Raw genomic sequence first — 12397 nt, 5'->3', positions numbered from 1 at the left:
GAGTAAGGGAGGGAGTTTCAGTACCTTAAAGAATTAAATTTCATCTTATACGCAGTGGGAAAGTAGAGTGGGTTTGAGGAACAAATGCAAATTTCTTTAAAAAGCCCAAATTGTGCACTTGTCTGGAAGCCAAGACAACAAACATAAAACAGAGCTGTAATTTCCAAAATGTTTTACCAACTGCAAATCCAATTCTAAAACAAGGTAGAGAGGAGTTAGAGATGACAATTAAAAATGGACAACAAAAGAAAATAGAAGTAAGAGAAGAATAAATGATAGATGAGGACAAAAGAATCAACAGTCACATCACTTCTTGCAGTCAAGTTCTAGAAAGAGGATCAGATGGTCCAAACAGTAAGTTTCCATGACTAAAACAGCACTTTACTCAAAGCATAATCACTGAATGGGATTTCAAACTGCAATAACTTACCTCTCTAGCAGCACAATCATGAGGAGCTTCTTCTTTATTTACTTTTCCTTTTGGAAATCCCCAGCCTGATTTTGCAAGGTACCCCTGAACCAGTAGTACCTATAAAAACGAGCAGAGGTAAAAAATAAAACTTGCCTTCCTTTCCCACACTCTAAGTCAAAGGTGTTTTTCTCCTTACTTCAAGTAATTGTTATCACCAGTAATCTTATACAGCACTTGGTTTTAATATCTTCCAAAGGTCTGACTATACTACTACTAGTATGAAGAAAGGCATTCTGCCCATTTTAAACTATTTCGTCAACAATAAAGTGTCATTCTCTGCAAAAAGTCAAACAAGTATAAAATATTTGGACACAGAGCGCCGACAAAACATGCAAAATTTGGTCTTTCAGCACTAAAAGTTTATTTTCAAAGCTCAGTTCAGAACATTATATAAATAGCACATGTATTTTAAGATGAAAACAAGTGATTGCACTAAAAATCTTTTATTACACTCACATTTTCAAGTGTCTCATCAAGAATAATTGCACCATATGTTGGTACTCCCATTTTATATTCCTTCCATTCATCCAAAATTTTTTCCACATCTTCACCTTGAGGCAGCAAAAATGGACAATGACTGAAGAGTATACATAGTGTTAAGGAAGCTACTTTCTCTCTGAAAGAGCTTGAGTACTTATATATAGAAAGAACCTATTTAAATCAACTCTGAATTTTATATGAAATTACTCAAATCTTCACCTAAGTTTTGTTTCTCCTTCTTGGTTTTTCCCCCCATTTGTTTCCTCCTGAACAAGTCATTGCTAACTTCTGCATTTAGCTGGAGACAAATCAAGTAAGATTTGCATAGTCATAGTCTTAGAGAGCTCTAGGCTAACACAAATTCAGGACCATGTGAACACCTCAAACACTTATTGAGTCAAATTCACCACATCAGGAGTCAACAAATACTAAAACTGATTGCAAGAAGCAGAAGTACAGTATACATACACTGGTGAGAGGTACAAACCATCAAAACAAGTAAAAGTGGTTACCTCTGGGAAGAACTAGGGATGAAGTAAACCACCACTCGCTACTGTTGAATATCTTCACCATGTACATGTATTGAGCAGAGTAAAATATTTTTTATTAAGCAGATAAAACCTAAACCTGTAAAGTAGATGCTCAGACTTCCAATACCCCATGCTACCAAATGCCTCATCACTACAACACTATTAATCATGGAAAGTGTGGGAAAAAATATTTGTTTTGATAGTTTCTCAAAACAAGGATGTCTTCTTAAGGGTCCTCAAGTTCTCTATGAAAACATATATTCTGTGTTTTTATTTTGACATTAACCTAAAAACAGGTAATATGAGCGTACTTCCAATCATTTGAATGACAACATATATCAAGCAGTACAACATGATTTCAGAGACCATAGTAGTACTACTACTACTTACTGCTGTGGTCTACTAAAAACGGAGGAAAGCTAACATACAAATGATGCATAATATAGAAAGGAATATAGCCAGCATAAGACAGAAAGGAAGGTTTCATTAACAGATGTAGCAAAGAAAGGTGGTGGAAAAACTGGTAGCACAGGCACGTCAAAATACCCTCAAAGAAGCATTAAATTCACACTGTGGCAATTAGTTGATTTTTTAAAAAATCATATTAAATTCATTTTATGAAAACAATTCTGTAAGTTCTATAGCTTTATATTTGAAAACTTGTTTTGGTTTTAGAGTTGTAGTAAAAATTACAGAGGATCTAAAAGTCAACCATCTAGGGTAACACTAATCTAAAGACAGGTACTAGATTAACCTCAATATAATAAAAACTCAGTATAATCTCAGTATAATGCCTTCAATTGGGGAAGGGAGAAAAAAAGACAAAGCTTGGATATAAAATTAACCATTTCATGAAGTCTTTCAATTCTATACAGGCCTGCTAACATTCTGGAAGGGTACTTTCTAATAACAGTCTTGCTTTATAGGTTTAGTAAAACCCCTTACATGTTTTAACATCATCACAGTTTTTTTAATCTTAAGTATAAACTTTAAATAAATGTTTATTTCTTCCAATAAAATTTTTACCATAGAAAAACAAAAATATGCAAGGAGCAGAAAGGACTCCAAATAGTTCTGAGAGGAGGATACTTATCTAGTTCTTCCTCTTTCTTCTCCCTACAATGTTCCTAATAACTTCAAGGTGCATCTAGCCCTAAAACAACTTTAAAAAAAAAAAAAAAAAAGGTTTTTGTTTGTTTTTTTTTTAATAATTTTTTTTTAATGTTTTATTTATTTCTAGGAGAGAGAGAGAGAGAGACAGCGTGAGCAGGGGAGGGTCAGAGAGAGAGGGAATCACAGACTCCGAAATAGGCTCCAGGCTCTGAGCCGGCAGCCAGCACAGAGCCCAACGCGGGGCTCGAACCCACAAACCGCGAGGTCATGACCTAAGCGAAAGTCGGACGCTTAACTGACTAAGCCACCCAGGCGCCCCCCAAAAAAAGAAAGGTTTAACAGGAGAAATTACAAATCAACTGACTTTAATTTTGGAAACTATTGACATTTTTCATTTACTCATTTTTTCTACCCAAAACCATCACAAAATGAGTTGACTGGGCCAACTATAGTTCAAGACATACTTATAACACTGAAAAGAACCTGTTAAGTACTTGCTCGAGTCCACACAATTAGCAAGTAACAGTACTCAATCCAAAATGACATCCATTTCCCCACTGACAACTTTTCAGTCATCCACCTTATTTAATAGTACATAAAAGTTAATTCAATTCAAACACAGAAGTGGAAATTTAAGTACCATTTTTATTTAATGAGATAAGGTATTTCATTAAAAAAAAAAAAAAACCCTGTAAGATGCACTGAAATGCATCACTTCTAATTTTTACCTAAAACTGACTACTGTCTGATTGTATTGAACCCCGAACCAAATTAGTCAGTTTTGAATTTGAGTTACTAGCCTTTACACATTACAGCTGACTACTGAACACGGGGTTTGATCTGTACAGGTCCATTTACATGCAGTTTTTTTCTAAGTACAGTATAATACCATAAATGTATTTCCTCTTCTTTATGATTCTGATAACATTTTTTTCCTCATTTACTTTATTGTGAGAATACAGTGTACAATACATGTCACATTCAAAATAGGTGTTTATTGGCTATTTTATTGGTAAGGCTTCTTGTCAACAGTAAGCTCTTCGCAATTAAGTTCTGGAGAGTCAGTTATATACAGACTTCATATTATACAGAGGTCACGGCCCCCACATTGTTCATGGGTCAACTATAGTTCTAAAAGAGGTTACACTGATTAGATAAAGTAAAAATTTGAAGCACATGTCCACTTGTAATGTATATACTTTTCTTTTTAATAATCCAGTGAAATTTTTTTTTTTACATACTGTTTTCATACTAACATTTTTGTAAATACATGAAAAATCTGCTCTAGGCATAAACAGTCACTTAGACAGTTATCGCCCTCCAAAATCTTACCATTATAAAATTTCCTCACAGACAACTCATCTCAAGCTCCAGCCTCAGTTCCTTGTATCCTTGTCCTATCCATTCCCACTTCTCAGACCAATTCCCATAGCAACACTTTGGACCTTGCTATCACTAGAACTATTCCCACAATTTAGCTGAAATAAAACATCATGACCGTAACTTTCTACAGCATTCTTCCAATTACTCACATTGTATCATTCTACAATGATCTTAGACTATATTCTTTTCTCTGCATTAGCACCCTCCTGGCTTTTGTTTTCTTCCCTCAACAACATGGCCCATCACTTTAATCAATCTCTTAGCAATTTCCAAAATTCCTTTGCCCCACTGTTCTCTGAATATAGCTCCCCAAGCAAAACTTCAACCAAGGAGAAAATCCAGGATGACCATTCTATACTCACCCTCCTTAGCACTTACTGAAGAAAAACCGCAAGGATATACACAGTTTATAAAGAAGACAAAGGAACAGAAAAGCTGTACAATTTGCTCAAGGTTGAATGGCAAGTGAATGGCAAAGATGTGACCCTAACCCAAGTAACCTGGCTCCAGAACTTAGACTCGATGCCCTGCAGCAGTACCCTATCATAACTTACCATACTGCACTAATAATGTTCTTTCATCTTGAAGACAGGGACCTTATCCACTTTGTGCACTACATAATGCCTGGCACGGAGTAAGCACTCACTTATTTAATAAAATCTATCACATTAGCAAGAAAGGCTTTTTCTCCATACAACTGAATTAAACTAAAAGAAAATTTTTTTGTTTTGTTTTTAAAATAACAAATTAAAGGGAAATTTAAAACTAGTGTGCATACACACATAAAAATCTTGCCCAGAACCCCAAACCATGTAAAGTTGTTCTGGTAGAACCCTAAGTCTATGCAAAATAGATCATAGAAGCAGATTTGCCTGTTTTGACCATGTTTCTGTAACTAGATTACAGCTTCTTAAAAGCCAAGTCCTTCAGGGGCGCCTGGGTGGCTCAGTTGGTTAAGCATCTGACTTCAGCTCAGGTCATGATCTCAGTTTGTGGGTTCGAGCCCCACATCAGGCTCTGTGCTGATGGCTCAGAGCCTGTTTCAGATTCTGTGTCTCCCTCTCTCTCTGCGCCTTCCCCACTCATTCTGTCTCTCAAAACTGAATAAATGCTTAAAAAATTAAAAAAAAAAAAAAAGCCAAGTCCTTCGTGATTTCTGCACAGAACCTATGACCAAGCCTTTAACAAAGATAGTGTTCAATAGTACTTCTATCCCCCTTTGATTCCTCATTTACTTCTCCATCATTCAATCAAACAGCCTGATCATTTCTGCCACTGAAATGTTTCTTCAGTCTTTTCTTTGTAGTCTCCCTACTACGGTTCAAGACCTTATTGCTCCGTATCTCAAGTAATGTGACAGCCCACCCTACGGTTTAACCAATCCTGCCAAGTAAGTCTTCTTGAATACCATCTTCAAAAGACTTGCATAATATTCCTTAGCCTTGATAAAAAATTTTAAAAGTTTTTATGGTTAATGATGTAGGACAAACAGTGTTTCATCCATTTTCTGCAGAGACCTGGGGCTGATCTTTATTTCATGGAGCTCAAGGAAAATTAAGAGAGCTGAGGACAAGGATTATTTTCATTCTTACTCCAACTCTAGCACAGTATGGTGAACTTGTGGTTACAATTCCATTTGAATACATGATTTACAGTTAAAAACAATGACCTACAGAATAAAAACCACTTTGGCCCAGGATTTAAGAATCCAGAAATCCCCCCTACATACCTCCTATCCCTATCCCTACTATATCCCCATAAGAATTGTCTGTTCAGGGGCACCTGGGTGGCTCAGTTGGTTAAGCATCCGACTTTGGCTCAGGTCATGATCTCACAGTTTATGGGTTTGAGCCCCGCATCGGGCTCTGTACTGACAGCTCAGAGCCTGGAGCCTGCTTTTGATTCTCTCTCTGACCCTCCCCTGTTCAAGTTATCTATCTCTCTCTCTCTCAAAAAAAAAAAAACATTAAAAAAAAAAAAGAATTGTCTGTTCAATACAAACTAATTTACTTCACTATATCCTTTATTCTTTCCAACTCTCCAATTTTGGAACATCAATCCTTTTATCTGGAACATACTCCCCACTCCTGTCTCTTTACAAAATCCTACATTTCCTTACAAATAGAGCTTTGCCTAAGAAATCTCTGAATTTTAAAGACATTTAATATTAGGACCATTAGCAATTCACCAATTTTTTGCCTTCTAACATAGCTTCTTTTATAATCTTAAATTTTCATATGTACCTTTTATAACTAATAAACTGATAAGCTTCTACTTATTTGTAAATAGAAAAAAAACCTTTGAAAGCAAGGACTTCTTTGTATTTGCCACAAAACTAAAAACACAGCCTTTAACATATTAAGTATTTAATAATTATTTAACAATATCCATCCCCAAAAGGTAATGACTTGATTAAAGACCATCTGGTTAAATGAACAGCAAGAACAAAGTAAAAAAGAGATCAGTTCTAGAAACAGGCTAGTTATTTCTGAAAGAGAAAATCAAATTTAATTTTAATCATCACTGCATTATTTCAAGGGGTCCTCTAGATAAAAATAAAAATAGTATTAAATTTTGTCTACTATTTTATATTGACAATTTTTAGAAATCAAGTATAATTATCTGGTAAGCTTTAAATCTCAAAGACAAGCAAAAGGAAATCTGTACTAAAATATTTTATTAGCAATAATGAAAGACAGTCATTATAGTAATAAAAAGGATATCAGCTTTAGCAAAGTCTCTTATCCCACACTGAGGTAATCCTGGTGTGTTCTGCATGTAGAAATCCAAGTAAAACCAATGGGCAAGTTCAATCTGAAAACACACTCGGATAGCATTGTCTCTTTCCTCGCTGGGAATANAAAAAAAAAAAAAAAAAAAACACATTAAAATTAACATTTACAAACCATAATGAATTTAACCTATTTAACTGTTTGCTTTAACACCCAACATAAAAAAGGGACCAAGAGCAATGCTGATCAAGGAAGGAAAATTTGGAATCAATTATCATAGGGAAGGGGAGTCTGGAAGGCAGCTATGCTCACCAGTCTACCACCAATGCTGTACAAAGAGAAGCCTGAAAAAGAAGTTTTTCAGTTATCTCACTTATAATAGCATTTTTTAAGAGGCCGTTTACCCTCTGTTAACAAGTACAAAGATAATCCTAACTAAAAGTAAAGAAAGCACGGAAACAACTTTCACTAGGATTTCTTCCTATGACTGATAATGTGTTTTTCTTTTTTTAAAAAAAAGTTTATTCTTTTTGGTGAGAGAAAGACAACGCACACACGCGAGCAGTGGAGGGACAGACAGAGAGGGAGAGAGAGAGTTCTAAGGAGGCTCCATGCTGACAATGCAGAGCCTGACTTGGGGTTCGATCCTACAACGCTGGGACCATGACCTGAGCTGAAATGAAAAATTGGACGCCCGATCGACTGAGCCACCCAGGTGCCACAGCATATAATATACAGACATATTCATTCATTCAAATAGGAAAGATGTTAGCTGCTTAACCTTCACATTTAAAGTATTACAAAAAGACAAGTAATCAACTCTGTTTAATTAACAGACTAGACTTTTCGAAGAACCTCATCTGCAGAACCTGAGCTCAAAGTAACTTTTAAAACATACATTTAAAATAACTTTTTAAAGTATACTCACTTTTTAAAATCCTAAATTATCTTTTCAAAGTACATTTGAAGGAAGGTGGGGACATATTTTATATGTACAGCATAAACATACACTATACTACATATATATGTTATCAGACAATAAACCCCTTTGTGTAAAAAGCCAGAATTTAAAACTAAGTGAATGGGGGGCACCTAGGTGGCTCAGTCAGCCCACTGGGTGGTAAAACAGGATAAACAGCACTGCAAAAAACTAACCTTTTACCTGATTTTATTTAACTTAACATATCCCTAAAACACTCTGGGTATTATTTTCTCGGTCTTTACATGACTATGACTCTGTAAATGCAATTCACAACTAAGCCATGTGGTAAGCTATGATTCCTTTTTCTTTCCTGCAATCCTTTGTTCTTCTCATAATTAAAAAATGTCTTATTGAAATTACTTCATTTTCTCTATCATCGCTCTAATTCAACCTTCCACTATTTTCCTAAATTCTCAGATGTTAATTCAGACACACGAGTTTCATCTCCAAAACAATCCTTGAGCCCTCTCATCTGTTCCAATCGGCTGCTTGTCATATACAGCGGATACACATCTATCATCCTACTCTGTCCTCTTACTAGCATCCTATGGTTCCCCATGCCTCTATCTTACAGAGTCCAGGTTTCCTGTATCCTGTCTTTCTCCTCAATTTTCTTTCTTCTTTTCATAAAGTATACCCTCCCAAACCTTCTGAAGGAAGGATGCAAGGGGGATTAAGTACTCAGATACTGTACATCTGAAAATATTGTTATCCTCAGAATTGACAAGCTGGATAAAGAATTCTAGGTTGGAAATCATTTTCTTTCACAATTTTAAAGACAGTGCTGTCCTCCACCTGCCTCCAATCTTGATGTTGAGAACTGAAACATTTCAGATTTCTTTGATGTATTTTTTTCAGTCTGGAAGCTTCTAGGTTCTTCTTTATGTCTACAGTGTTATGAAATTTCCCAGTTGTCTATTTTTCATCTACTGCGTTGGCCAATAAATGGACCTTGCCTATTTGGAAACACATCCCTCAGTGCTGAATGGACCTCATGGACTGATCCTCATGATTCTTTACTCTCCTCTGGTATTTCCTACCTCTTGATTCCTCCCCCACCCCCACCCCCACCTTCTGAGAAACATTCTTAACTCTATCTTGCAAACCATCTATTAAGATTCTTTTATCTGCTCTCACATTTATTTAATTTCCAAATGCTACCTTTAATTGTTTAAATTATGCTTAAGATTATCCTGTTATTCCATGATTGTAAAAATCTACCTAAGGACATCAATATGGTTTAAGTTTTCTTCTATCAGCATAGTTTGATTGTTCTCAGTTGCTTTTTTCTTTTAACTTTAAGCTCTACCTTTTAATGTTAAGAAGCCTATTTCAGATATTCATATTTAAGGAAAAGGCCACAAAACTATTTAGGAGGCTTGTCAGATTCACCTAAAGAATTTCCCAATCTTGGGGCGCCTGGGTGGCTCAGTCAGTTAAGCGTCCGACTTTGGCTCAGGTCATGATCGATCTTGTAGTCCAAGGGTTCGAGCTCCGCATCAGGCTCTGTGCTGACAGCTCAGAGCCTGGAGCCTGTTTCGGATTCTGTGTCTCCCTCTGTCTCTGCTCATGCTCTGTCCCAAAAATAAATAAATGTTAAAAAAAATTTTTTTTAAAAGAATCTCCCAATCTCAGATTTGGAAAGTAAAGGACAAGCTGCCACATTTTAGGAGCAGAAAAGAAAAATAAGGGCTTTGGGGATACATATGTATATATATATATATATATACATGTATATATGTACATAGAACATATAAATTCAGTTCTGTCATTTTTCAACATTCTCATTTTATAATAGATTGATACTATTTTAGTACTCTCATTCAGGTCTATTAAGTCTGCTAAGTCATGTACAGTATTCCTTTTTGCTTTATAGTTCCCAAATTTTGTTGCTGATCCTTTAACCCATTCTTCCTTTCCTGTGGCTTTATGTACTTAAAATTTTTTTAACTTTANTCCAATCTCATTCCCATCCCCAGCCAGAAAAGCCCCAAGTGAAGAAAGGTCAATTGGAAAAGGGAGTAAGAAAGAGGACTTAAAAATAAACAGAAGAAACACACCAGGACACCTCACTGAATGTGGAGCCTGCTTAAGATTCTCTTTCTCTCTCCCTCTGCCCCTCTCCTCACCTCTCTCTTAAAAAAGACCTGAATGTTAAAAAAAAAAAAAAAAATTATGGGGCGCCTGGGGGGCTTAGTCGGTTAAGCGTCTGACTTTCGCTTAGGTCATGATCTCGCGGTTCATGGGTTCGAGCCCCGCGTCGGGCTCTGTGCTGACTGCCAGCTCAGAGCCTGGAGCCTGTTTCAGTCTGTGACTCCCTCTCTCTCTGACCCTCCCCTGCTCACGCTGTCTCTCTCTCTCTCTCCTAGAAATAAATAAAAAATATTTAAAAAAAAAATTAGAAAGGGCACCTGGGTGGCTTAGTGGGTTAAGTGTCTAATTCCTGATTTCAGCTGAGGTCACTACTTCACAGTTCATGGATTAAAGCCTCAGGTAAAGAACCCCAGTTCAGGGGGAGAGAGGAAGGCGGGTGATGGGCATGGAGGGACTTGTGGGGATGAGCACTGGGTGTTATATGGAAACCAACTTGACAATAAACTATTAAAGAAAAAAAAAAAATCCCAGTTCAGAGCCTGCTTGGGATTTTTCTCTCCCCCACCCCCACCCCGCTTGCTACCGCATGCACATTCTCTCTCAAAATAAATAAGCTTAAAAAAAAAAAGATTAGATGATGCAGGAGCAGCAACTTGAAATACAGAGTAATGGAAAGTACTCAAATTGGACAGTAAAAAGAAAAAAAGAGGATAGGTTATGAGATCTCTTGGATAAATAACATCAATTAAACAAACATTTGCATTAGAGGAGTCCCAAAAGGAAAGATGTACCCAAAGAGTTCTATACCATGACACACAGTAACTAAAATGTCAAAGATTTAAAATAAAAAAATTTTAAGAACAGAAAGAGAGAAGCAAATAGTTAGGTAAAAAGGAAATCCCACAAAGCTATCAACTAATTTTTCAGCAAAAATTTTGCAGGCCAAAATGAGTGGCAGGATATATTCAAAATGCTGAAAGGAAAGAACTGCAAACAAGAATGATCTACTCAGCAAGATTACCATTCAGAATTGAAGAGGAGATAAACATTATCTACACAAAAGTGAAAGGAGTTCATCACCACTAAACTAGGCTTAATGAATGTTAAAGGGGCTTCTTTAAGTGGAAAAGAAAAAGCTATATTTAAAAGAAAATTATGAATGAAAAAATTTTCATGAATAAAGGCAAATATACAGTAAGGAGAGTAGAGCAATTATAAAGCTAGTATGAAGGTTCAAAGACAGAAATAGTCAAATCAGTTATATCTAAATGATTAGTTAAGGGGACTCACAAAAAGAAGTAAAATATGATAACATATACATAAAACATGGAGGAGTGGTAAAAATAAAATTCTTTTAGAATGTGTTCAAATTTAAGTGACCAGCAACTTAATATATATAGACTGCTATATATTTAAGATGTTATATGTGAATCTCACGGTAACTTCAAACAAAAAACCTATAATAGATACACAAAAAATAAGAAGAAAGCAAACCAAGTACAACAGCAAAGAACTCATCAATACAAGAGCAAGAGAAGAAAACAAACAGACAAGAACTATATAACCGGAAAACAACAGCATGGCAATAATCACACACCTATTGATAACTACTTTAAATGTAAATGGTCCAAATGCTTCAAACAAAAGACACAGGGTGACAGAATGGACAAATAACAAGTCTTTAGAAAAGACTCACTTCAGACCTAAAGACACATACAGACTGAGTGATGAGATGGAAAAAGGTACTCCAAGCAGATGGAAGCAGCAAATAATAAAAATAAAAAAACAAGAAACAAAACAACAAAACAAAACACCATCAGAGCAGCAATACTTATATTAGACAAAAGAGACCTCAAAACAAATACTGTAACAAGAAACAAAGAAGGGAATTACTTAATGATAAAAGGATCAATACAAAAAAAGGATTTAACAGTTCTAAATATCCACGTACCCAATCCTGGAGCACCTAAATACATAAAACAATTATTAACAGATATACAGAAAGAAACTGACAGTAATACAATAATAGCAGGAGATCTAAACACCCCACTTAACATCAACTGATAGATCATCCAGGCAAAGAAAATCAGTAAGATCTGATTCTTACTGCATCTGATTCTTACTGCAAAGATCTTGAAACAGATCTTTGACACATTAGACCAAATGTACTTAACAGATATATACAGATATTCCATACTGAAACAACAGAATACACATTCTTTTCAAGTACACATGAAACATTCCCTAGAATGGATCACACATTAGACTACAAAACAAGTGTCAGTAAATTTAAGAAGACTGAAATCGTATCATGCATTTTTTTCCAACCACAACAGGATAAAACTAGCTCAATTATAAGGAATAAAAAACCAAACACATGGGAACTAAACAACATGCTACTAAACAACCAATAGGTAAATGAAATTAAAGGGGAAATTTAAAAATACATGGAGACGAATGACCGTGAAAACACAACAGTCCAAAATCTTTGGGATGCAGCAAAAGTAGCTCTAAGAAGGAAATTTATAGCAATACAGGTCTGCCTCAAGACATAAGAAAAATCTCAAGCAATCTTACACCTAAAGAAACTAAAGAAAGCCCAAAGTAAGTA

General features: G+C 35.6%; 1 protein-coding gene across 1 annotated transcript in view; it reads right to left on the bottom strand.

Moving 5' to 3' along the window:
• DCP2 (decapping mRNA 2) overlaps positions 1-6838 on the bottom strand; it is a 32304-nt gene extending 25466 nt beyond the window's left edge. Inside the window, exons 1-3 of the mRNA XM_077757202.1 lie at positions 6702-6838; positions 929-1056; positions 431-529 (exon numbers count right to left, since the gene is read on the bottom strand). Of these exons, the coding sequence (XP_077613328.1) occupies positions 431-529; positions 929-1056; positions 6702-6756 (282 nt within the window). The 5' untranslated portion in view covers positions 6757-6838. The remainder of the gene's footprint in view (positions 1-430; positions 530-928; positions 1057-6701) is intronic.
• Positions 6839-12397: the final 5559 nt, after the last annotated feature.

The sequence above is a fragment of the Crocuta crocuta genome, unplaced genomic scaffold (assembly GCF_008692635.1).
Source record: "Crocuta crocuta isolate KB4526 unplaced genomic scaffold, BGI_CrCroc_1.0 scaffold131, whole genome shotgun sequence".
NCBI classification, from domain to species: Eukaryota; Metazoa; Chordata; class Mammalia; order Carnivora; family Hyaenidae; genus Crocuta; species Crocuta crocuta.
Note: the sequence above shows the minus strand (reverse complement) of the source record. Positions and strands in the feature narration are given on the sequence as shown.